The sequence below is a fragment of the Apteryx mantelli genome, chromosome 12, assembly GCF_036417845.1.
Source record: "Apteryx mantelli isolate bAptMan1 chromosome 12, bAptMan1.hap1, whole genome shotgun sequence".
Taxonomy (NCBI): domain Eukaryota; kingdom Metazoa; phylum Chordata; class Aves; order Apterygiformes; family Apterygidae; genus Apteryx; species Apteryx mantelli.
In genome coordinates, this window is record NC_089989.1 from 28,433,066 (window position 1) to 28,460,336 (window position 27,271).

Genomic DNA, 27,271 nt, shown 5'->3' on the forward strand with positions numbered 1-27,271 from the left:
GAAAAACAAACAACCACCCAAACTCAAAACCTTTTGTCAATTTATGCTACATGTTTCCAATTCTCAGCATCCACATGGGATCCTGCTTGGCAAAGCTGGCTCTGTCCTGTTAGCAAAGCAATCACATTGCTTCCATATTCTGCGACAAAAATCTGATTGTAACAATGTTTTGTACAATGTTTACATTCCCTTTCCTTCCCCCTAGTGACCATGGGCTCTCTTCATTGACTTCTCCCTTCGGATCTGCTCAGCTCAGCCTTCAAATGATTTTCCTACAGTGCTCTCACCTCTTTATTAGCTGGTGCCCTAGGTTACATTTCCTTTCCTGCCCAAAGCCTTCTACCACTGGAGTATGGGTATCCGCTGAGATCAACAGCTAGAAATATTCAGGAAACACTCCTTTCACACCCTTTTCCCCAGAGGATATTTTGCAGGAGAACATAAAATAAAGAAAGTCATATTTTGCACTTCTGTTCACGGGAGGGTTTCAAAGCACTTCATAAACAACTAATGAATCTCTTGGTCTTCAACAGTCTGTCTGTGCTCATGCTAACGAAACTTCACTGGCACTCAAAGAAATCTCTCATTCTGCATGAAAAAAGTGAGCTTATTTCACCTCTTTTTGAGTCTACTCAGTGAATTACACTGGTTGGCTTTCTACCCAAGGACAATGAGCTGAGATTCCCTTTGGTGAACTACAGAAATGCAGTTTACAATAAAAGCTGATAAATACTGATAAAACAATCAATGGAAAATAACAGTAATTCTATTAAAGACAGTATAAAAGATGTACACATTTATATAATTGGCCCAGCAGATCTCTGTCTCTACTTGTAATTGTTCTGTAAGCCTCTGTAATTTTACTTGTACCAATCTGATCAAGGCAAAGAGGAGCCAGAGATGCATAATGGTCCCACAGGATCTCAAAACATGCTGGCAAATTCAAACTGATGCAAACACAGGCTGCATAAAATAACTCCTGCTTGCAGGAAAAGATGTGGATTCCATGTTCTTTGCACTGTCTTTTCTGCTTCCAGCAAAACTCACATTGAGAGTTACAAACCTTTTGTTGCATACTAAAATAATCTTAGCTCAAAGCCCTACCTCTCTTCCAGTGGTTACCTCTAGCAGCTCAAAAATACTCCTGATACTCTTTTCCTTATGCAAGGAAGTCCTGGCTCATGCTTCCCATGCTGATATTTCAAAGGTTATTTCACCAGTGTGGAATGCTTTGCAAGATATGTCTCCTTTACACACTGGAATTTCCTATGGGGAAACCTTTTTATACTGGGTCAGTGACTGATAGTGCTAATGTCTCTCCACCTATTACAGCTTTCCTCCTAAGAAAAGCTCACTTTAACGATCTAGTCCTCATTTGCATCTAACATAAATCAGCACCTTCTATTAAAACTGTTGACACTGAGAGGGAAACCAACCCCAAAGACGCTACATACAGCAGTAGCATGCAGCTAGCTAAATCACAAAGTTCCTGGCCAAGGCAGGGAGCGGAGGTGGTTGCAAGTGCACTGGCTCAGCTGGCTGACTGGCTAGGCTTGTCCTCAGCAAAATGTCTTGTTTTGGATGCACTTCTAATCCGACTGTTTCCCCTTCACTGCTTAGTTTGCTGATGTAGCAGGGGCTTTTTTAGGAACCCATGTGTTCTTCCCAGAGATAGAGAGTGGGCCAGGGGTGAATTGTGTTTACACATTTTATTCTTTCTCAGCACAGGAGGAAAAAAAAAAAAAAAAAAGACTCAATTTTTACCTAGTGCTGAACCTTGAGGCCATGCTCCTGCAAAAGCTTACGCTAGAGCCCTTCCCCCATCCCGTTCCTTATCTCCTTTGAGAAGAATTCCTTTGCTGACCCTGGGAGACACTTCACATTTCTGTTGTGATTGAGTATTTCAGAACACTCTGTTCTATATGCTATTGGCAGACAAAAAATCTCAACTGTTGTGCATGCTCAAGGATGGGATTTGAATTTGCCTGGGTGTAAAATGGATGTCTGTGGGTGTGTGAGTCTGTCTGGTTTCTGTGCACACATTCACATGCATGTGAGTCTGTGTAAATATATTTTTCTGTCTATGTATGAGAGAAAGAACAGAGTTTTGCACATCTGAGCTGTGGCGTGATCTCTCTCCTGAATCTATAAACTTTGCTAGGCTTCTAGAATCTTTCAAGCTGACCAAATGAGAGCAGAATAAAAATATTTTCAACTCAAACCTGTCATCATCTCTGGACTGTCAATAAATCTGTCTGGTTTATCCTTCAGCTGAAGGCTTACTGGGAAGAGATGGCTTTTTTCTGATGTGTGGAGCTGCATGAAAACAAAAATGAAAAAACACTAATGAAATCAACTAAAATACTAGGTTACATATGCACACAAAGCTGATTAACACTCCTCATGACACTCCTCCTACCACTGTTTCTCAGTATAGGAGGCTCTGATCTTCAGCAGAGAGAAAGAGAGAGAAAGTTATTTTCTGTCCTTAACTGTTTTGCCAAGGTCTCAACAAAAGCAGAACAAGGCACTGTACACACATTAGTGGGAACAGAGCCCTGGTTTGCTGATATTTTAGTAGAAATGAAAAGAACAGACTGAACAGTCTGTGAATTTTTACTGCTTGGTCACAATACACAATTTCTCAGGCCATGTAACAGGAAAGTGTTCCTCTCCAACTTCTATTTTAAATATTCCCATCAGCAGAAGCCCAAGTATTTGCTTGCATTTCAGAGGTGTAATTTGTTCTCCAATAACCACACACCACTCTTTGGTGAGCGTCTGGGCATTTTCTCAGGTCAAAACCTTTTTCAGGAAAAAAAGCTACAGAATCTGTAATACTAAAAGGTGATGATTCTTTTGTTTGTTTTACTGAACTGCTCCCATTTAAAAAGCTAAACAAGCAGCTCTTTCCCCAAACCCCAGCAGAGCAGAGGCTGAAGCCACCAGAACAATTCACAGAGAGACGAAGTGGAACCAGTGACCCCGTGAAAGCCCATCCAGCTGTCGGCCAACGCAAGCCCCGTGGAACACCTTGCTGTGAGAGGCCGGAGCTGCTCTGTCCTTTCCCCATCCGGCGCTGCCTGGGGAAGGACGGGGGGAAGCATTCCAGTGCTGGAGGCTGAGGCTGGGGCAGCTGAGGCTGAGGCTGGGGCAGCGGCAGAGCCCTCCCTGCAGGCAGGCTGCCTCCTCTGCCATGCTGTGGAGGCTTTGAGCAGAGTCACAGGCACCGTCGCAGCACTCACCAGCACGTGGCTGCACTGAACAGCGGAGGAGTTCACCCATCGGGCTTCGAATGTCCGCTCAGTTCCAAAATGGCATTCTAGAGCTGTGTCCTGGGGAAGAAACAGGGCAGAACAGGTACAAACAACTGTTTTTTGCATTTTTCCATTCAGTCAATAGATAAAATTGGTGCTGCATCTTACCTTATTCATCCTATGAGTATCTGAACTATGGTTCAAGTATAAATATGAAACCAAAACCCAATGTTGTAAATGGGCATGGGGATCTTTTCCAAATTAATCCTGCTCTGTTACACACAGCATTTAACTACTTCAGGATGAACATCACAAATGGACCCAAACCCTCCCTCTTGCTCTTGCCCAGTGTGTGGCTAGAAAGCTGAACGACCAGACATTTGACAGTTCCTTTTGGAGTCGGGGATCCATGGCACGTACAAAACAGGAGACATGCGTGGCCAGGAGGTTATACTCTGGTAATCCCTTGTCAACATAGTATCCTGGGGGGGTGGAGGGGCGTTCGTTTAAACAGGTGGAGTTTAGAGTCCAGGCTGCAGCTTACACTGGGAGCCAAATTGGTCCCAAGCAGTCTTGCCTAAACTGGATTGTAAACCAGTCAGTGATTTGGGCTCAAAGCCATCTTTCTTCTCCTAACAGCTGTACTGAGCAAATCTCTGCTTCAGATGAGGTTCTAGCTGGGAGTATGTTCAAACACAAATTTTCTGTGCTGTTTCACTAATAACACAAGGGATGATATCCTGCCCTGGTTACTGTTGTGCTCCTGTGCTGCTGTTACTGCAGGAAAAAATCCTATCTCCAAGGAAGTCGATGCTTCGCCATTACTGAGCTCTAACTACACTTTAAAACTTGACAGATCTGATTAAAAAAAAAAAAAAGAAAAACACATGAAAGAAAACATCAGATTGCTGGCATGGAGTTGCTGACTCATAGAACACACATGCGGCACTAAGACAGAAACTGGAATCTTTTGCTGTGAATCATTTGCACCCATGTAACTTCCACTTTTAAAATAAATCCATGCCCTCTCATCCCTTTTGTCAGCACGTTAACAGTTTCCAGGATGCTAACAAAGGTACTTGAGTATTGGTCTCCTGATCCTCCAGAGCAACAGCAGGGAAAAAAGGAGAACTAATCCTGCCCAGTGGCTCCAGGACAGTTTTGCAGATGGTGGGAAGGAGGAAGTCAGATTGTAAGATAGTCTCTCCAGCCACCCTCTGGGAATGGAGGTGCCTCAGTCACTTTCCTGTTGACTTCATTTCCTATCAGGTTACATGCGGTATTGCTTCCTCTTTAGCCACCTCAAACACCCACAGAGGAAGAGCAATTTCTCGCCCTTTTTTGCTGATTATAGAGGGGCACATCCTTATTTACAAAGGCCAGACCTTCTGCAGGAAATGGGAACCCAAGCGAGAGCAAGGGAGAGCCCTTTTTGCTGCTGCACTGAGGAGAATGAGGTCTGGCGGAAGCACTGCTAATGCAATGTCTTACAGCTTCTTCCTGCTGCCCTCTGGAGATGCAAGCTTTATAACTCCACATGCTTTCCCAAGTCATTTCATTTCCCTAAAAAAAGCGGAGTTACCTGGCTGTCCAGTGTATGGATATCCTCCATAGGGATATTGCAAACCAGACCTCCCAGGGCCTAGTTGAAGACTTGACCCAAAATGACACAGGGCAGCTTCCTACAAATGCCAGAGCTTAGTCAAATATTTTCCCAGTGCCCAGATCCCCTACACTAAATTCCTCTGGTTTCTTCTGGTGTGAAATGCATCTCAGAACGCAGCATTTGAGGTCCACTCCCACTGTTTGCCCTATGACAATTCACATGCCAGAACATTTCACAGAAAGGACTTTTTCACAAAAAAAAAGAGCTCCGCAATGACCACCAAAAGTTAAGTTAAAACATATTTCCTTGCTGTATTCCAACCAGTTGCTTAGCTAGCACAGGGCATTCTGCCTGCAGTTCTGGGCTTTGTCTTTGCTTGCACTTTCTTTTCTAAGAGTCTCTTGCTTTTCCAGAGTGCCATGGGGACAGGCTTACACGCAGCTCTGCGAGAGTTCCCTTGCGAGAGCTGGACACCTGCACGCTCTCTAGTTGGAAACAAATATTCCAAAGGAAAATGAGAATTTTATTTCCCCCAAACATTTTGTTCCAGTGACTATTTTACAAGGTGCATAAACCTCCTTTTTCCACAGGATGCAAAAGGCCTGTCATTAATTGCAGGAGCTCCCTGGAGAATGTCTGTACACAAACTGCATTTCCCTTTGGCTTTGCCATGAAAGCTCACTTGCCATTGGGGTGGCTACTTTCCACCAGCATCTTTTGTTAATGCAGCTATTTCAGCTGCTAACTGCTAATATAAAGTGGGACTGGACCCATCACCTCATTCCTGAGGCAGAAATTAGCTTGTACTTAAAAACCCTTCAGCTGATTCCTGGCCTCCTAGCCGCACATCAACTTAGGATCACCTCATGAGCTCAGGTTAGCTCATGGTTACCTTTCTGCTCTTTCTAGAAACTCATTTACCTTAGAGAAAGTCGCATTAGCCAGTGAGATTATAATGTCTTGAGAAGCTCCTGTGGGCACTGGGTCTAAAGGGGCAGGTACAATCTGCGGACAGTCGATTTTCTCCTGTTATTTACAAAACAAGAAAAATAAAGAGAGATTAGCAGGGTCCATGCTCAGCTTCCTCAATGAGGAGGCAAGAAGAAACACAGGGGCCTAATGATAAAATTTATTTCACACTGCAACCCATGAAAGTGAAATACCAAAAAGGCACTGTGATGCAAACAGTCAAGTAGCTCAACATGGAGCCGTCCTCCCCTGAGTCACCAGCTCTAAGTCCAGACCAAGATGGTACTGACTCACGATCCATAGCCTCCGCTAGCTGCTAGATAACCATGAAATGGTGGCCTGGTTCCCAAGATGGCTTATCCACAGCCATCATGAATTGGTGCTCTCGTTGGCGGTCAGAGTCTAGGACGCGAGAGGAATGAAATAAGCATTCCCCTCTCGCTCCTCAAAGAGCTCCTCTGTCAGCACCTGGATGACAGAAGGTCTTGGCTCTCTGAGCGATGGTGCTGCCAATCTTGGACTTTTCACCCTTCTACACTAGAATAAATGTACTCCCAGATAGAAAGCAAATCCATATGCACTCCTCAGCTGCCACTCTGGGGCAGCTCCCTTATTACATGCACTTAAATGTTAGAAGAGGGGGCCAGAGTGACACTAAAAGGATGTGCCGCTTTGTACAATGGCAAATCTGCCGGTGTGACCCCCCTCTTCCCAGCAGGAAGCCAACGTCTCATACATTGCAGTGCGCGTTTCTGCAAGCCCCTGCAGAGATTTCACTTTCTAGTGGTCTCCCTTCTGCACATTATTATTTCAGAAGTGTGTGTGGGTTTGTGCGTATGCGTGTGCGTGGAGAAAAGGGTATAATGAGCTGTAGGGGGCTTCAGGAAGGGGACTGTAGCAGTAGGACAGCTGAAATGAAAGGCCTAAATGAAGCTGAAAAATGATTTTAAAAGGTCATCTGTCCCCCTACTTTTGTTCTCACTTTAAATTGATGGCTCAGATACTGGAGCTGACTCAGAATCCAAATCCGTATGACAAGTCCATCCTGTTCACTCATGAGATGTAAATTACCCTGCAAAACTACAGGAAAAATGGAGCCAGATTCTCCATTGCCCCAGGGTATATCCAGATTAATGCCTTTGACAGTGGAGCCACTGGGGTAAATGACAACAAAATATTTGGCCCATTATGCAGACTAATTTACAGCAGGCAAGATTTTCTTCTCACTTGCACTAAAGGTTACCCCACTGCGACTCTGCTGATGCCAGCGCTCTTGTTCCTGATCCGTGCTCACGAGACGTAAGAGTCTGGCCTAACGCCGAGATGCACGGCAGAGCACATCCCCAGCGCTGAACACACAGTGAGCATGACGCTCCTCTCTTGCCTTCCCCAAACTCAGCTAGAGAGTCAGGGAACTATCTGGAAGTGCTTGTTTGACTGTGGAAAACATGCTTCATTTCTTATCAAGACATTGATCTTAACCAAGCACAGTTGGTGCTGCCTGAACAAGGAGATTAAATAACAGAGAGATGCACATGATAAGGGAAGTAAAACAACAAAGCAAAGCAATGGTGAGAGATTTCAGTCCCAAGTCTCCTCCATGAGAATCAGAAGAGTTAAAATAAAACCAGCAGGGGTACGACTGAAAATTCATGCAAAAGCTCCTATGGCCTGGGGTGTCCTCGCATGTCACAGCAGCCAGCATAGCTTGCTAGATAAATACACTTTAGAGGACTGATTAACTTGCCGTCTTGCAGTCCTTTCTCCTGCTGTTCATCAGCGGCTAGAAATAGAGCTTTCCAGCTGATTATATCATTCATGCCTGGATCAGGGAGAAGGGTCTGAATGTTTAAAATGCTATAGATGAAGCCAGTATGACACTGCCTTCCCAGCAAATTGGTTTTCAGGAGCACCCTAAAAACACAGCAACGTTTTTTTTCCCTTAAAGTTCAGACTGGGGTACGAACAACCATGTTTACAGGACTACACAGCACCTTGTTCTGCAAGTTGTTCTACTCAAATCAGTGGGAAGAGTACTAAAAAGGCCCACAGAGATAAAGCAGGAATGTGCCTGAGCCAGGTGCAATATCCAGCTGAACTTCAACTCTGGAGTAAGAGATCAGAAGAGAGAAAGTAAGGAAAAGTACGCACTTATCTTTGCCATGATAGGTAACTGCAGCTTTCACCCTTTGGTTTTCATACTACACAAGAGTAGATGGAAGCAGCATGTGGAAAGACTTAGTGAAACTTTCACTATGCCATGCCAGGCTCCTGGAGACCTCTGTCCATGACCGTGGTTTTCTCCCTTTACCCAGAAGAGTATTCCTGGTGCCAATACTTGGCCGCTCAGAGCCCACTCTGCCCCATGCAGTCCAGGGGTGCAGCCCCACAGCTGGTCAAGCAGATCCACTGTTGGGCTGTCAAGGTCCAACCTTCCCCCCACCCACATGCTCCTATCTTGCCTGGCACTGGAACAAGAGCGAGCACAGACAGGGCAGGGCTCTGGCAGCCTCAGCCCTCACACGTGTCAGCTTACGGCAATCGTAGCCGTGGGTCCCTCTCTCTACCTCTACTATTCAAGGTATTCTTGGTAATGTCAGCTCAGCTTTACCCTGTTTTCTGCTCTTACTCCTGCATCAAGTGTCATTTTCCTGGCTCACTGCATCAAGATGCACCAGAGCTACCTGTCTGCACACAAGATCCCACATCTAGCACAGGCCTTTCAGCGTGGGCTCCAGTGCTAAAATATGCACCAATATCTGCCTGGATGGGGTTCTGCAGGCACACCTGTGCTGAGCCATGGAAAAACGTTCTTCTCCTTTCTCTGCTAAATAACAGCTCTTCCCCATGTGTTTCAAGAAGCAGCTACCCTTGAGTCAAAGGACACAAATTATTTTAGGCAATTTTGCATTTGCCAGCAAAGTTGCCGGTTACACAGTGACTTCTTCAGGACAAAGTCAATCCAATAATGTGAGACCTTTTTAAAAGTCCTCTTATCATCCAAGCCTTGCCCTTAGATTTAATGAGAAACACACTGTATACCAGCAGTGACTAAAAACATTGATTAAGGATTAATCTGCTGTGGTTCTCAGCCACCCCCTCTACAGTCCTGCTGCCATTCACTGCCACTCAGCTGTTCTCTTGAGGATGACAACTTGCAGATCAACTTCTACCCTGCAGACCTGTCTCCTCTTCTCCAATCTAAAATCTTGGCTTCTTTCTAACAAAAGCTACATCTCATCTCCCACTCAGCAGCAAGAGCAGGCAGTTGTCTTCAGACACACACTTGGAAACAGGTACAGAGATCACAGAAGTGCCTCTCTAACCCCAAGGTCATGCTTTTGCAGCAGCCTGAGATGTGTGAACCACTGCAGTAATGGTCCACCCAAATGCACGTACATGCTGGCATACAGAGTTTCGGCGCTGATTTGTCTCTTTCGAAACATGAGCTCTACCCTGAAGCACCCTGTCACTAAGGAACAGTAGTAAACCCAGGAGAAGCACTGGTTTGATAGCCAAATCCTGGAGGCGTGAGGACGCTGTCACTCTGCTGGGCCCAAGGAGCAGCGCTCGGATGGCAGGCCACGGATGGACCTCCTGATTTCTCTTCTGGGATGCAGCTCCCATGGGCCTGGCTGCTCTCGCTTGGTTAGATCAACCCTCAGTGCTGCAAGCAGTTTGCTTCCTTGGCCACGGATGATTCCTGAGGCTAAAAGAAGTGGGAGGCGAAGCTATGGCCAAGGGCCAGAAGTTCAGAGCCATATCCTGCTCCTAGCGTAAATCCAGAGGCGCTTTTCTATTCAAGTCAGCAACTCCTGTAAATTCCTGGGTTTACATTGCTGAGCGGGAACAGAGCGCGCCCACATGGGAGAACTTGCCTGTGAATGGGGGAGAGGCAGGGGCTGAATACTAATCCCATTTCCCTTATCTCTGGCTTCCTTTCGTGCCTGTCGCTCGCTGTAACCCCAGGATACCTTCCGCAGGACACCGCATGTGATCCTGCACTAGCACAGGCAAAGTTAGAAACGCAAAGTAATGATTTGTCATCTTGGAAATGGCCTGCAGATCACTCCAAGCAGTGAGATGTGCTGCATATCCCTGCCAGAAGGTTATTTTTAGCATCACACGCTGTCTGTCTGTCTGTCTATGGTATTTCGAAGTCATCCATCACTGCCATGTCTGAGACTCACAGCCCTCACTGGCAAATCCATCCATCAGGAGAAAACAAAACAACAGAACTGAAGGACCTCAGCAGCTGATCCAGAGAAACAGGCGTTTGGACAGGCTTTGGATGGGTGGCTGCAGTCCACCCTCCCTTGCTGCCCTCCAACACGACCTGCCCTGGGAGCAGATTTGCTGTTGTTCTGCCAGGCCAAAGCTGCCATTCGGCTGCAGGCCGAAAGCGTGCCTACGCAGAGCAGCCGTGGCTCTGCCGGCACGCGATCGGCCTTTGCGCCACAAGAACGGGGTCGTGCTGGAGCCCCGATCTCCATACAGCCTGCCCTGCTGACCGATGCAACTAGTTCACGTTGCACGAGTGTGAAGCAGCTTTTAGATATTCTTATACATATCTGCAGACATTTTTATATAGTCCTCCCCTCTTGTCCAGGTGGGGAGCAGAAACAGCCTCATATAACTTCAGTGGATCAGTCCCACACAATGAATAACAAATAATTAAGGTTTACAAGTACTCAGCTCCCATGTAGACAACAAAATAAATATCCAGATATTTTTTGAAACTTCAACAATTTACAAAGTGAAGGGTGCTTTTTTTAAACTGTTCATTACAAACAGTTAAGACATTCATAAAAAAGCACAGTCTATTCAGAAACAATTGACAAAACAGAAAGAAGGCTAAATCTGTCCTGAATTCTCAGAGAACAATCAAGCAGCTGTGACCCAACAGTGACAGGAAACATTTCATATTGTTTTTATATTAGACAATAATGTATGAAGTTGCAATGTGTTGTCCATATCTGCCTCCCCTGTTCAATGCATTTGGACTGTTCTACCTATTTCCCATTAAAGGAGGCAGGATGCAAAGCGGCAGAGCTGCAAAGCTACCAGGGTTCTGGGGTCAAGTCTGGAAGGTGAGAATGGGAAGTCTGACACAGGGGCCAAAGTACATAAAGGTGACAAGCATGGGGAATCTCTGAAAAAGCTTAGATGAAGTTCAGAGCACCAGTGCCAAAAGAATATTCAATTTAAAGTGTAAAAGCTTGGCTTAGATCTACAGCAGATTGATTGCTAAAAAGTCAATTTTATTTAAATTAACTTCAATTTAAATTTCAGGAGCAGGAACATGCTGAGCCTCTGGGTTATTAGAAGCTATAATTTGGAAAGGGGTGATTTTCTCCTTTAGATGAGCACTGACAGTGTTGCTCTAGCAAATTACTAACGTACCACAACAACCTAGTAAAAACTAAACGAATTGTAAAGTATCGCTGCATTTATTTTATTACTTAAATCCAGGCATCCCAAGGATGTGGAGGAATAAAGGCATTGCTCCAGACCTGAGAGGTATTAAAGAGCCAAGGGATACAGCCTGCTGAAATGACCAGGAAAGCTTAATTCCTCACACATGAGCGACTGCTCACTGGCTGCAGCGGCCCGCAAAGGGGCCAACGGGTGACAGAAGACAGTTGCACCTTGTCAGGAGGCGCACAGCCAAGACTGCCGCGTGCCAACCCCTGCAGAGCCCTCCTGGAGGGGAACCTCCTGTCACCGGGCTGCGTGATCTACCGCACATGCGGAGCCGGGCTCCCCTACCCTGCCTCTGCCAGCACTTTTCCTTGTACTCCAAGGAGTCCGTTCACCTCCTTTCACTTCAGCTTCCCCATCTGCTAAAAGAGGATCAAAATGTACCACATGGTGTTCCAAAAATTACAGCATGCTCAGCACATGCTAAATAAAGTGAAGTTCAAACTGGGGACCTTGACGTGAGATGGTCTGTGTCCTATCTCCAGCCCCCATGCTTATCCGTGTTTTTGGAGAACACTGCAAACATGGAACATGCAGAACAACACTTCAGAGGGGCCCTTGCAGCTCTCCATCTGCTAAGAACTTTAGAAATGCAATGTGTATTATTACATTACAAACTGCAGAGACTTACCCAAGGCCACACAGAAAGTCAGTGATAGAGAATCTCAGTTCTCTGAGCTGCCCCCACCCAAAACCGTAGAGTACAGGGCAGAGCTGTAAAGCCAAGGCCATCTGTTTCCGTTCCCCCAGGAAAAGAAGGAAAACAATAACAACAAAATAGCAAAGTGGGAAGATCTCACAAAATAACAGTTTGATGGGCCTTACTTTCATCTGCAGCGCATCTTCGCATTGCGAGTGGTTGGAGACACACATGTACTTCGAGGGGCACCAGTAACACTTCCACCGGGTTGAGAGGCAGCTGGTGCATCTGAAATGCCAAAGGTGCAGTGAAAGCAGGGCAGATTTCAGGCTGTTCAGTGGAGCCAAACCTCAGTCAAATTAGAAATTTTCACACATTGTGTTCAATCTTTAATGGTGCCTAGGAAAAATCCATCTATTGAAGGTGCTGGCATTTTCTCTCTTCCTCTCACTGCGAGCTGTGACTGGAGATAAGGTCAGTCACTCATGTCCTGATGTTGGTCCCCAGCACAGCATCAAGATGGCTAACACCACAGGGCAGGCAAGGTGACAGTGCCTGTGGCATAACCACCCTGGTCCTAGATCACAGGGAGATTCAGAGCAACCAGCTTTGGTCTCCTCCCCTATTTAATAAAAAAAAATACGCTTTTATCCTTTGTCAGATTCTGCACAGAGTCAGTCATGTTAATTCGTTACAAAGGCTCTTCTCCATGGTTTTATGCACGGTGTGGGATCTCAAGCTGGCAGGACCACTGGGATCACAATGATCAGACTGCCTTGCTATATCCTTGAAACATGCACAGACTTCTGTGGGTGGAAGCCAGACCCTTCACCTCGCCCCATCCCGTCCTGCCTGATGAAGGACACGTGGCTACTCCCACACAGCCCTGTAGTTGGAGAGATGACTCAGCATGGCACACACATGGCTTGTTCGCCTGACTTGTCTTGCAAACCAGAGGACAAGCAGACTTTTTCAGTTTTAAGCAGAGCCAAGGATATCCACTGTGTCTTTGTCCTCTCCCCTCTAGCTTGAGGCCCACTTCTCTTTCTGCTTCTACTCCTTCTCCCTCTGCAGTGTGGCCTTTCTCAGCTCACCCTTCCCCAGACCATGCAACAAGCACTACAAGCCTCCTTCTCCTTCCAGCAGCCCAAGAGTCCTGTGCTGCTGGCCTGTTAGCTGCTTTGGGCTCCATGCCACATCTCCAGTGCCCCCAGACTCTGCCTCCTGCAAACTCCCCTTGTGCTTGTTGGTTTTCAGTCCGAGGGATCGGTCAGAAGCTGCTCTTGGAATATGTCAGAGGGCAACCACAGACAACAAGATGCTTTCTAGAGGTGGGTGGAGATGGATGGGGCCATTTGGCAATCAGAAGGCATGAGTCTGGTCTTGCCTAACCTTTCTGCAGCCAGAAACCCTCCCTCCCCTTGGCACAGCACAACCTACATGCTTCCACAAAAGCCTCAGGCCCTGGCCTGTCCCCAAAGGACATTTCCATATTCCTATGACCTGCTGGCAATGGCTACACTATAAATAATCTACATTAGCTTAAATGCAAATGCAATCTTCCCCAACACCCTTTCCCTCATACTGCCCTGCAGATTCCCACAAGGGATTCATTAGGAAGATTAGTTCAGCATCCTAAGGGTTAACAGAACAAGTTTCATATAAAAATATTACTCGCATTAGGGGGGAAAAAAAAAAAAAAAAAAAAGCCAAAATGTCCAGATGGCTTGAGACGCTGCTAGGACCCTTCCTTTGTAAATCCCTGGCAGTGCAACAACTACATTCCTGCCAAATCCTGCCCAGGCCTCAAACTGTCCCGCTGGCAGGGAGACTGTTCTCGCTCAATTAACCCCACAGTGAGGGTCTTCAGACTGTGCACATACACCTTTTTGGTTTTGAATTGCTCAATTTACCCTGGTGCAAAGGAGCAGGAGATACAACCATCCGTTCTAACCTGAGCCACTGTAGTGTCACCTACTGCCTGTCAGCGCTCTGTCACCTTCCCTTCCCAGCAAAACTCCTTTGGTGGCTCTGCTGTATGTAAACTGAGATCACTTACGCTCTCTTTGGGTAAATGTTTCCAGTTCTTTTGCAATCGTAGATGGTGAAACTGGCCCAGATAATATTTTTGTTGTTGACCCGGAGAGCAGTTTCGACGATCACGTGGTCTGAAAGAATCAAGCCAAAAAATACTGGATTGCAAGAGTCTTTCTCATTCGTGCTCAGTCTTAGAAGACAAGACAGACCCTTGGGAAAACAACATCTAAATCTGATTTGTTTTCTCTAGGGCTTCCTCTGAGTTGCATTTCAGAGCTTGGACCATTCATCTTTTGCCCTCTGACTTGAAACTATTCACTCTTAAATCAATGTTTTACATCACCCTCACCAGAAAAGAACATTGTGACTTTCAGCAGAAAATTCCGAAGTGTTGTGCAAATGTTAATTAGAAGAGTTAATTATTGTCTTAGCTTACAGTAGGTGCTAAATGATATCTCAAAAAAAAGAAAAAAAGGTAATTAAAACATGTTAGTTAACATGTTTTAAAACCCCGCTCATTTTCACCATGACAACAAACCTGCAGAGAAGAGTGGAAATCCATTTTTTGACTACTTAACATTGCTACACTAACCCTCCTCCCCCCAGATTGCCCCCTTTTTTTGCAATTTTGCCATAAAAGCACCAGGGACAAGACACAATGCCTCTTTCAGGGGATGTACAATAAATCAGTGCATTGGATTCCAGAAATTCATTTGGACATTGCTGTAACAAACAATACAAAACAGTTAATGATCTTCCATTCTTTGGATAGCAAGGGAGAAAAACAATGTAGCTTTACAGACTGGCCTATAAAAAGTGGGATTTTCAAAATGACTAGCTAATTCCTCTCCTACTGAAGTCAACCATCTTCAATAAAGCATTCACTCCAGTCTTGAAAGATAAAAATTTAGTAAGCACTCAAGTCTGGAATGCAGTATCAAACTTTTCAGAAGGAGTTATAAAACTGGGGTGTCTCAGTTTCTATCCAGCCAGTATCAGATATTATAAGCTTGATTTTCAAGTCTCAGCTGACTTCAACCAGAACTGCAGGTGCTCATCACCTCTAGAGCATAGCTTCCAGGTAGCCTCAAGATGGGCATTCAGTTCTGGCAGCATCTAAAATTAGGGGGAATACTAGCAGATCTCAGTCTGGCTTTTGATTACACAAATGGGATTACAGTTTCTGAGCTGTCTCTAGTTACATATTTGCTTTTCTTCCAGAACTTATCCTGAAAGGTAGTGCATATTTGGAAGAGAAATTAAATAGGAACAACTGAAAATGGCAAGATTATTTCCACCAGGCTAAAACTTATTTATTTTAGTATTTACTGAATTTAAAGCAGAAGCTTTTAACCAGACAACAAAAGATAAATCTTGATAAGTACATGAATTGGCTTTTGAATTCCACTATTTGAAACAAAAAATGATAGATTTGAAAATACTGTCAATTCATGTTAAGATGGTGGGACTCCCACACTTTAAAGTGACATGGCCTATAAAACAGAAGCAACCTCCCCCCTGCCGTATGCATTATTTGCACATACAATTAAAAAAAAAAAAAAAAAAAAATTATTTCCAAAAAAAAGTGGTTAGAATGTTTTTTTTCCTCTACATACCTTGGTTGTCTGGAAATGATGGATATTTTTCTCGTGGAAGTAAACTGCAATAAATGAATTGGTTTACATAATCTCCGGCAACTCTGGCTACCGTGTGGATATTATTCCCATAATCACACGATATGTTTGTTCCATTCAGGTTTGGGATTGTTCCGTTTATTTGTATTATCAGAGCCTATATTTGAAGAAAAAAAATCTGTTATTATTGTAAAAATTCATACAGAGAATTTGAGAATGATTTGCAAGCTTTTTATAGGCTAGCAACTCCTATAAGCACAAGTCTACCGGTAGCTATTATCTTCCTTTTTATACATTTTGAACTCCAAAAAGCCATATGCATACAAAAATTTGCTTCAGTAGTAAAATCTCTGTCACTACAAATTTCAACAAATGCAGCTGGTATGTTATCAGCTGGCATTAAAAACTAGCCAAGGACTTTATTGGATGATCAAAGACAAAAAGAAAGTAAAGGCTAAACCCTTCCCATCTGCCCAAGTTGTCCTCAACCGTCTCTGCCTGGACAAGTCCCTTTTTGCTCAGTTCCCCCAACGCCTCGAAGAACGGCTCGTGCATTGCAGCCACTCACGGGGGAACCCCAGGCAGCTCCAGGAAGGAACTGCTCATGAAATGGAGTAGGAGGACGAGGAGTGGGGGGGAAAACAAAACAAAACAAAAAAACACCCACAATCCCTGCTTTCGAGTGTCTAAACCTTCCAGCTCTTATCAGTCCGTTTAAGGGGCCTTTGGCAGGGAGATCTCCCCTGCCCATCAGAGACTTCATGTAATTCTGGTGCGAGGGCTGCTGCAAGCAGGCAGTAAGGACACTAACTACATCCTTCCTTGCTACACAGGGACTGAACGGGCTTCAGGTGGTTTCTTTTTGCTGTCATTCTCCAAGGTGAAGGAACTGAAAGTTTGGCAGAAAAGGAATCCCTTAGTAGAGGATCACATTCTCGGCTGGCACACTCCCACTGCATCCACTAGCATTTCCTCATGGACCCTCTAACCACATTGTTATGCATTAAAAGCAGAAACCAAACTGGTGTTCAAGGTCTTGTGGATTGCTGATCTAAGTTCCTTCTCTCCAGCTGTGTTCCTGGGCTCTGGCCCCTATTGTTGCCTGTTTATAAGCCATTTCCCCTGTTAGGGCTTGTCAAGGACTTTGGCACAAAAATTGGAGGAGGGTCTGTCTCTAAACAAAAACCATTGAAATTATGGGCATTTTTACTAAACATTTTTGCATATTAAATCTTATTTTTGGCAGATAAAATGTTTTGATGAAAAAGTTAAATAAATATAATTAAATTATTGTTAAAAATAGTAACAATACAAAAAAAAAATGAGTTGATTTAGCTGCTTGCAGCTGGTCATCTGTGTTTTGATCATAGTAAGTTATTCCAGTGGGTCTAACTAGTTTAGCAACTTTAAAAGTTCTGTTTACATACACCTTTAGCAGATGACACCCTACTGATTTCCAGGGTGTTTAAAGTACAGGAAGTCACTTTTAGGTGCTTCTGAAAATCTTGCCCTGATGCTACAACATACAACCGAGCTCAGCATGCCCCATGAGCCATCTCAGAGCTTCGTGGAGGGGTGCTGTGATGCTAGGTATTTACGAGCCCCGAGTGCAGGTAATGACTCTATGGGATGCTGCACATTATTAATTTAGTATCCATATCAAAAGTACCGGGTTCTCTTTGTCGATATTAATTTCGGATTCCAAGATGGTCATGGAAGGGCACTGCTGCACTCCTTCACTTGCACTCGCCCAGAAACTGGCCTCAGTGAAATTTGTACACTCATGCTGCAGCGAACACCTGAAACAGGAGAACAATTCATGGTTGATTGTTTTTAAGATAGTTGATAAAGACGTTGAAATCGTTACAAGAAAAGATCCCAAGAAAAACCTGCGCTCAAGTCTTTTTCCTCCATCCACAGAGTTAAGTCTAAAGCTTTGCTGCTGTGTTTAAAGTGTCTGGTTGCCATCATAAGAGTGTGTACTCCCATTAGCATCAACAGAATACCTGGTTTCAGTATGGAAGAGAGCAGGCCACACTGAATATAAAATAGAAAAAGAAAAGGTGACATTTTGTCTGCATTTTGTCTGACTTGTTTCATTTGTAAATGTGGAGTCTAATTTTGTTAACTGCTTTTTGAGTGTGGATTGTCTCCTATCCACAAGCAATTGCAGAGGTAAAATATGGTCTTTAAGTAGGTGTTGGCTCTTGCAGTCCCATGGTTGGATGCCTGCAAGCTATTCTTTGCACTGGCAACCGACTGCAGGCATAACAATGCAGTTACAGTCAAATCCTGGCTCAAAAGTGCATCCCAACAGTTTGAGACCAGATTTGTTTTTAAAAGCACTGCATGTATTTGGTAAAAAATGGACAAAGACTAACAGTAATGTGATTGCACAGAAATATAAAAAGCACCAAAAATTCCTGGCTGGACTAGTGGGCCAAAGAATACACCAAAATGTGCTAAGACTCAGTAGGTCCTACCTGGTTTCCATAGTGCACCACCCACAGTAAGCGTCAGCTGCGGCCAGGCACTCCGTACACGTCGCATACTGGTTGCAGGTAGCCACCTTCACCCGAGTTATCTGCATGACAACAGCACTATTTCTTCAACACATTTTAAGATACCACAGAAATATTCAAACTGACTGGGATGTGCTGATAAGGCCAAGTGCAGCTCGTAATGAGACACCCGAGAGAGTGTCAGATTACTTTACCAATTAACCCAGACCAAGTATTAGAGGATATACACCAAGGAGCAAAACTCGACCCTACCCTGCCCCCCCTACCCTAGACCCTTGTCCGAGGTGGTGCACTATGCACACACCACGCACAGAGGATTGGCATGGATAGTTGCATGCTACTGACGGTGCCCCTGGGCACAAGCTTACCCCCATCTGGAGGCCGTGCACCCGCACGGACACGCTACCAGCGCTGGGCTGGGAAGCACACCCCGGAGACAGGACTTGCCAGTGCAGGAGCTCAGTAAGGCGCACCTGCAGCTTTGAGCTGAGCTGCTCCTTTTTAGCCAGCATCTTTGAACTAGATGTATGATGGTAAGGTTACAGAAAGTGACACAACACCCTTTTGATGATTCAGATGGAGATGGCTTGGGTCACAATTTCACAATTTATCCCTCATTGTGAAAAGTTCTCATTCAGGCTTAGAGAGAGATCCCTTCTAGACAGTATCTGGCTATTTATAAAATGACCAGAAAGCAAAATCATTTAGGAAACCTTAATTTATAAGGAAATCCAAGTAACTCTGCTGACTTGCACTGCAAGAACGTTTAGAGGGAAAGCATGTATTAGTTTCTGATTTTTACTCCTCAATTTCTAAACATTTGGGAAGGAAAACTGAGTAACTTGATAATTTAGGAACTGACAACATGATTTGCTGAGAGCCCTAAGCTCCCAGCAGACAAGAGCACCTCAGACAATGGCTCCTTGGCCTGATTCTCTCACTGCCCGCTGTGGTTTCCTGCTCCCACACACGTGTTGTGCTCAACCTCCTGCACACAAGCCTGTCAAGTTCCCAGGGAGCTTCCCAAATGCAAATTCCATTGAAAAAAAAAAAATTAACTCATCTGATCTACTGGAAAAGAAACAGATGAGAGCACCACAAGTGCGGTACTTAGGGTTTTATCAAGCCGGGAATGAGGACCACAGCATGGTCTGGGTTTTGAGAGTTTGAGAATAGAACATCTGAAATATCAGCTAAAGAGGCATCCTGGGAGAGTTCTGTGAAATGATAATGACCAATCTGCAGGGAATTAGGGCTTGGAAAATATAAATGCAACATATAACATTTGTGGCTGTGCATCTGTTTTGACAGATTAAAACGTAATTCAGGACAAACCACCAGAGCTTGAAGCACTTAGCTCTTGCCTTCCTCCTCTGCTCACCTGACAGAAACTAGGCCATCTGTTTCTACCTGCTGTGGCATTCACAAGTCTCTGAAGAGATCCCTCCTCTCCATCCCAGCCCTCCTGTGAGTTAGGTTATACAGAAACCTGCCCTAAAGATCATTTCTGACAGCAGATTTTTGTTTGTAGGAACTTTTAAAAGCCTCCTTAAGGCTGTGTACAACATTTTTGGTTTTCTATGAAGGACCAACCTCTGCTTATTTCTGCAGTCCCGTAAGTGTGACTGGTTACAATACCTTTCACTGTTCTTTTTATCTTACCAACATAGAGATAAAAAAGCCACAGTGGCTAACAGAAATCTTCACTAAATCTTGCCCAAACTCCAGTGAATCATTGCAAGGCAGGAAAAAAAATCTATGCACTTTTAATACATTTTGCACTAGGAATAAGACTGGCAAATCATAATTTAGTTCCCCAACGCATTCACCAGTTTGAAGACATAAAGATCCAAACTACACCTGAATCTGGACACTGAAACAGTCCAAAGCAACTGCAAAAGCTGAACACCTGCAACCTTTTATAACAGGTTTTGAAACGTGGACCCCCTGCTGTGTTACCAGATTCTGTGCAGAAATGCAAGTACCAGCAGGCAGACTAGAGGAATGGCTGGTCTCAGAACGTTACTAATTTGAAGAAATTAAACAGTTCAAGGAAACAGTCTGTTCTGTACGACTTCCACTCCAGACAGGAGAACCAAAAGGTACAGGTATACCTTCTGGAAAGGTCTGAGCCAAGGTACGAGCCAAACTTTGGCATCACAAGCAAACCTCTAAACTTTTCAGGTCTGCCCGTTAATATTAAAGCAAATATTATTGTTCCTCTCTGCCCTCAACTTCATGCTGAACACTAAATCAAATGCGTTTTCCTCAAAGGACTGTTTTCCTGAAGAATAAAGATCTCACCTGATAGGATGTCATCAGATAGAGGTAGGTGGAATCAGAAGGATCAAACTGCATGATGGGATGAACAGGCTCTCCATAAGCCACTGAAATGGATCTCCTGCTAATGATCTTCATGGAACTGTCCAGATTAATCTATAGTGAAAAGAAGCCATTCACTGAGACCATATTTCAAACATTATGGGGAGGAGATGATGTTTTCTCTGTCACAAACAAGAATCAAAATGGTGTCTAACAATGCTCTGTTCAAAGCATTGTAATGCATTACAGTGTTCAAAGTATTGTAAATCTCTAAACGCTTTTTAAGCTCCACACACAGAGCTTTACTGAAAAGCCAACGCCATGGTACAGGGAAGCCACTAAGTGGTCCAGAAAGCAGATGCAATGGCCAGGAGCACTGTCTAGTGATGAACAAACCTCACATCCCTTGGTCCTTCTGGTTCAAAAGCCTCTATTTAAGAGACTGCCTGGAAAACTTCTAGTGTAAGGCTCTATCCATGGCATGACTTGACTAGATGACTGTTTTCAAGTTAGCGCAACATCAGCATGGCACAGCAGTGTTACTCTTGCTACCCTAACATAAATGGCATCAGTCTTTAGCCTTCATTACATAAATGCTCACTGCTGTTACAAAGAACGTTTTATTCCCAAAGCTTAATGAAAACAGTGAAAATCAGCAATGTGGCTGTATAAGATGGCATCCCCTACTCCCTGCATATTTGAAAAATATGTGCTGTCATTTCTGGCTCAAAGAAGCTCGTATCACTGTTAACTCTAGAAGACCATGACAGCTGCAGGAAGAGAGCTGAATTCTACCTTGCCTCATGAATCACCAGCTAAACCGCTGGCAGTGATGGAAGAGGCAGCAAAAAAATCAGCCTTCCTCTCAGATCCCAGAACATCTTGGCATTTGACTTGAAAACTCAGAAAATTAAATGTGGCATTGCTGAGAGGAAATAACAATAGAGCTGCACAGTTTTGCATGATAGTGACTTTTCAGCTTAAAACAGAAAGGGATTCAGGAAAACTCCTACCTCCTTTCTAGCCAGGGAAGGCAATAATTTTAAGGACCAATATGCCTCTTCTCTCTAAAGTCTGTATTAATTAATATTGAATTCATTAATTATTACATTAGAGGAGCATCCACATGTCCTATTAAGATAGTTAGCACACACTCGAAGCATAGGGCTTCCTTGTGCTAAGCACTGCATGCAAACACTGTAAGCTACTATGCACAGAAAGGGAACTATCATTATCCCCATTTTGAAAACTAGCTATCAAGAAACTAAATAATTTGCCTGAGATCACCCAAGATGTCCGAGAAATGAGCCCTGAAGCCTTTCATTTTAGCTTTAGGACCATCCTTTCTCTCTTCTTGCTGAGTTTTTTTCTAACACTTGGCTTTTTCTAGGCATCTATCCCTAGGTCCCTCTGCCTCATGGGTCTCGTTTATACTTGCTTTTTAATCCTCACACATTTTGCACTGTATCTACACAGAAGTGCAGCTCTGCCCGGGGCAAGGAGCAGCAGCAGCAGCACAGACCGAGACTGCTCACCCTCTCACCACAGAGTAGGGCTGGATAACATGCCCAAGGCCACCAGTCCATGTGAGCAACCGCATCCCCCATTTGGCTACATTAGTGTTAGCGGGAGCGTAGGGGGAAAGGGTGAGAGCAGAGACAGCCTGCAAGACGTGTCATGCTCGTAGGCCGGAACTAATCTGGGTGAAATTCTGAATAATCCCATCACAGCGGCTCTTTCTACAGACTTTCAGAACTTGATAGGGGGGTGACTTGCCAGAATGCCAATCCCTTGTACACCCTTGTCTCTTTAAAGGATATTACACCCTGCCACACCTTCACACAGACCACTGCTGTCCAAGCACTGTTTTTCCTTTAATGACTTTGCTGGACGTGGCAGAGATAATGGCCCTCATGAAATGCCCGTCTGCAGCCTATCTGATTAATTCCCCATACACTTGGCAGCCATAATTGCTGCTGGCAGGAGCTGGTCAAACACTACTTCTGCCCCTTTGCTGTCTTTTCTCAGGCAGCAAATCTGAACGATAACTCACACAAAGTATCTTGCATCCCGTGCCAAATAACAAGGAGCCCCGAAGGTAAAAGGGCTTCTGGTTATGCAGCTGTGTTGCAGAATTAGATTAGAGCTATCTGAGCAAATTATCCTAGCAAAGGGTAGCCAGGAGCCTCTCTCTAATGGAGGTTCAGCAGATAAGGCTGCTTTCTCTGAAATGATAATGGAAGCAGAGTTGTTAATACTGTGTGAACAAGGGCTGCTCTGCGTGTGGTATGTGCCTCTCTCCAGGCCTGGTGCACCTGGCTACGATGCAAGTTTCCTCCCACCCTCATGAATTACCTGCCCCTTCAGGCAAAAATCAAAGCAGTGAGTTTCTTGGATTGGTTTTCTTTTCTTCAAGCATTTTGATCCAATATTCCACATTATGCACTATTAACTCTACGCTGAGAGAACAGGTATCAGCCATTTTTCTCCTCCAGGATTTTTTCCCCCTTCTCCTCTATGGACTTTTGATGCTGAGACTACACCAAACTCTTGTGACTAGCTGGAATCAAAACTTTCTTTGGTAAGGTTCAAGCACTAAGGTTAAGGAAATCTTGGCCTTGCATCTTGGCTCTAGATCAAGGGAACTGCATTGCCCTACATTGCCTTTGGCACTTCATTTAAAATAAATACTTCAACTCCATCAGATGCAGGGATTCACACTTGCTTTCGACTCAGCACTGATGAAGTATCACTTGGTGATTCCCTTGCCTACACGGTGCTTTGAAAAGCCATCAGCTCAAGAGAGAATTTATTAGAAGAGCTGTTAATAATTAAATGCTGCACAATAACATTTTCAGCATAGGTTTCATCAAGTACATTCTGCTCACATGGCAGCCTTGAACAGTAATTAACAGACACCAATCACCTGGCAGCATGTATCACTGTATAGCTGCTCAGCAGAATCCAATTACTTATTGCCAAATGAAAGCTGGTACTAAGATAAACCTGACAGATATTTTCCTCTATACAAGTCAGAAGCCTTAAAGGGAAAAGTCCGATTACCCTCCCTCTCCCCACCAACCCTCCTTCCCCAGTGCACTTCGTGCTTTTTATTCCCGGGCTCCGTTTACCTTCAGGAGTCCTCCATTCGCCGTGCCCAGGAACACAACAGTGTAATTATTGACACTGGCGACTGCCACGGACGTGAGGCCGTTGTACGTGAACACTGGCGTAGCTGTGACAGGATTTATGACGGCTAAAGGGTGCTGCAGATGAGCTGCTCCGCAGTCCAGCTGCTCCGGCTGTAACTGCAGAGAGACATGCATGTCAAAGGGCTGCAGCAAAGCAAACAGACAAACAAGAGCCAGATCCTGTTTGTGCGTCGGTGCACACGCCAGCTAGGACGCAGGAGATGTCTGGCTGGAGCAACAGGCTCCTGCTGGAGTAGCCACCAGCAAAAAACCCCTGCATGACTAACAGCGAAACCCAAAGGGAAGAGCAGCCTCTGCTCTAGAATGAATCTAGAAGCTCTTAATGACTTTGACAATACTTAATGCATTGCAGGTGAGGTTTTTTGAGTGCTGAAGATTGACCTTCCACAATGGCGATTTCTGTTTCTGGGACGGACCATTAGTTCGCCAGCAGCAGGCTGCTCCAGCAGGGCAGCCCCAGCCGCGGCAGCTCCCTCTCACCAGGCCCGTTCCGCACGCGCAGGGACGCTGGAGCCGCGCTGTGCCGTGGCGGGTGCTGACCGAACCCCATTCATCCCTGTCCCTCTAAGACAAAAGGTGACGAGGAAAGCTTTTCAAATAAAAGAACCCAAAATATTATCTGCCTGCAAGCGAGCGAGGAAACGAATGAGAACGGAGCTGGGGGACCACCCTTGGTGGAGACGCTCCGGACCCTAAGTGCAGATCTTGCTGCTACCGCGGTCAACAGCAACGTCTCCACGGGTCTTAAAGGGCTGACAGGGCGCCTTTAGTCACGTCACGTAACGCAGAGACGCCTACATATATAAGAGTAAAACACACCGTACAGCTCGGAGGACACAAGCTGCCCGTTGAGGGGCCCTGAGGCGCGAGGATGCCAGAGCCGGGCCCAGGGTGCGGCCAGCGGGTACGGCAGGCACAGGCCGCTGGGGCGGCAGGAGCCGGCAGTGGCCCCAGCGCCTCCTCACCCCCCGCGGGCACGAGCACGAGCACAGCCGCGTGCGGGCCCCCGCGGCAGCTCGGCCCCGGGCGCCGCCGCCTCAGCCTCGCGCCGCCTCGCCGCGCCCGCCATCTTGGCGCGAAGCAGCAGCCGGCGCGGTGTGGTGCGGCGCGGTGCCCGGAGGTCCGGCGGGCCGGGGCGGGCCGGCGCCCAGCGCCCGAGGGGCGGGACAGCTCCGGCAGAAGCGCCGCGGGCCTCGCCGGGCGCGGGCCGCTCGGCACCTGCTCCTGCCCCGGCACCGCGCCCACCTCAGCACCCTGCTCCCGCCCCGGCACCTGCTCCCGCCCCGACACCGCTCCCGCCTCGGCACGGCGCCTCCGCCCCGGCACCGCTCCCGCCTCCGCCCCGGCACCCCGCGTGCCCCAGGCGCGGCGCCTGGGCGGCCCGGCCCCCCCGCCGGGGAGGCGGCGCGGGGAGGAGGCCGCGGTAACGAGCGCGGCCGCATCCCCGACCCCTGCTGGGCGCTGCGGAACCGGCCGCGCGGGGCGGCTGCGGGAAGGGCCGGGAGCCCCGCTCCGCTCCGCTCCGCCCGGCCCGGCCCCTCCGCGCCCGGGGCAGCGAGCACGAGCAGCCCGCTGCCCCCGCGCCGCCAGGCGCCGGCTGTTCCCCCGCTTCCCTGCCCCCTGCGTCCCCCGCCCGCCGGGGCCTCGGGCCTCCCGCGCCGTCGAGGCCCGGCCCCAGCGCAGCGGCTCTCCCCACGCGCAGCACGGCGCCGCGGCGGACCGAGGCCCGGCTGCTCTTCTGGACTCCTGGGAGCTCGGGAGCAGGCCTGAGCCCCTTCTCCCGGCCTCGTGCCGCAAGCCACGGCGGTGCGAAAGCGGTGCGGGCGCTCCCGTTTGGGTCTGTTAACGGGTGTACAGCAGCCACGGCAGCGGCGAACACAGCTCCTCTGCGATACTCCGTCAGCAGGCGTTTGGCTCGTGTGGCCCAAACCGAGGCAACAGACTTGCCCGTCCTGCGCTAAATCCGTTAGCGCAGTCCCTGCTCGACAGTGACGTTTGCAAACCTGGCCGATCTTCTGCAGTGCTCCGATCCCTCTAAGGCATACCCAGGAGTTACAGCCACTCTCGCCCGGAATCCACGGAGACTCTCCTTATAACTTCTGCTCGGGCAATGCAGATGGATTCAGCAACGTCTAAATATCACAACATCTCGCTGCTGATAATCTACCTGCTGTCGCTTCTGCAGCAGCTTTTATGAAGGGCTGTGGGTACAGCCAAAGCCATTCAAATAACGGGTACATTTTGAGGGCCATTACTGCATCATCTGCAGTGTCATTTCAAGCTCATCTCAAAAGAAACAGCGATTTTGCTGTCACCCTTGCTGGGGTTTGGTATGCAGCTATAGGACTGACATGCTAACAACTGCTGATATTTGCAGACTACAGGCTAGCCTAAAAGCCCAGGAAATTATGGCCCTGATTGCGGGAAGTACTTGCACATAACTCAAAGCAGGGGAACACTCTTGACAGACTTCATACATCCTTACAACTAAGCACGTTTTACACCTTACCAAACTCAAGCCGTCATACAGGTATCTCTTCCAAAATAATAATTGGGAGTGCTAATTTAAGCAGGCCAAATGCAGGGATTTGAGGCTGTATCTTTGTTTTTTAAGATACTGGACTCTGTGCTTCTACCACACAGAAAATGTTCAGAGCCAGCCTGTTTAGCATATTCCTGCCTGGGTCGAGAGTACTAGGTTTTGTATTTTAATTCCTAAATTATCATTAGGTTATTATTATGGAGTCAGACTAAGTCTTTAGCTCTCTCCTCACTTCAGTCATGTTAAAATTCCCAATCTTGAATCTGCTGCTAACAAGTTTAGAAGATAAGGCAAATCCATCAGGCCTTGCATACAGAGCAAGAGCCCCACACAAGACGTGCTCATCAGCTCCTGCCTCACGCCCACCCCGTCCTGCCCCAGTTTGGGGCGCGATGCAGGGCAATTACGCAGGGCAGCTCTGTGCGCGCCCTCCTGCTCCAGGCTGCCCCGAACGGACGCGTTTCTGGTTTGGTGGCACACCACAACACATGCACAGAGGAGGAAACTGGGGAAGAAGCTTGCTAAAATCCAAAGCGTATGCTGAGCAACTGGTCGGTGTCTGCTGGGTGTGAGGGAACATATCCCCACGTAGGCGGGGAGAGGTTAAATTCCCCCACTGGACCGTGGCAGGACTGGCAGCCTCCCTGCAGCAGCTCCTTAGGTTTAGCCCTGGGCAGGTCCCCAGCGGGATGGGTCAAGTGTGGGGAGCACAAACCGGTGGCACAGTCCTCCTGCCCATGTTTGCATTAGCGAAGGGAGCAGACAGCTCCATAAAGATGGGCGTGAATTTTAGGTGCCAGTCAGCTGTTGATCTGTTGTAATAACTGTTCAGGAAACACAACCCCACTGCTTCCTGAATACTTAGTGCCTTCATGGACATTACTGAGGAGGTATTTTTAGCAGCTACTAGAGAGAAGAGTCAGAGCATCCTCCATGCATGAGACACACACAGCAGAATATTCTCCTGTTTTGAAGAACTGCTCTTCTTTCACTGCCTAGACAGAGTAAATCGCTGCAAACAGTTTCTAGAAGTCATTTCCCTACTGCTG

General features: G+C 46.6%; 1 protein-coding gene across 1 annotated transcript in view; it reads right to left on the reverse strand.

Annotated features, from left to right (window-relative positions):
* PLXND1 (plexin D1) overlaps nucleotides 1–27,271 on the reverse strand; it is a 92,774-nt gene that overhangs the window by 50,032 nt on the left and 15,471 nt on the right. Inside the window, exons 2-11 of the mRNA XM_067303555.1 lie at nucleotides 23,600–23,776; nucleotides 20,451–20,582; nucleotides 18,108–18,208; nucleotides 17,294–17,423; nucleotides 15,607–15,781; nucleotides 14,013–14,121; nucleotides 12,139–12,241; nucleotides 5,785–5,889; nucleotides 3,246–3,335; nucleotides 2,223–2,316 (exon numbers count right to left, since the gene is read on the reverse strand). Of these exons, the coding sequence (XP_067159656.1) occupies nucleotides 2,223–2,316; nucleotides 3,246–3,335; nucleotides 5,785–5,889; nucleotides 12,139–12,241; nucleotides 14,013–14,121; nucleotides 15,607–15,781; nucleotides 17,294–17,423; nucleotides 18,108–18,208; nucleotides 20,451–20,582; nucleotides 23,600–23,776 (1,216 nt within the window). The remainder of the gene's footprint in view (nucleotides 1–2,222; nucleotides 2,317–3,245; nucleotides 3,336–5,784; nucleotides 5,890–12,138; nucleotides 12,242–14,012; nucleotides 14,122–15,606; nucleotides 15,782–17,293; nucleotides 17,424–18,107; nucleotides 18,209–20,450; nucleotides 20,583–23,599; nucleotides 23,777–27,271) is intronic.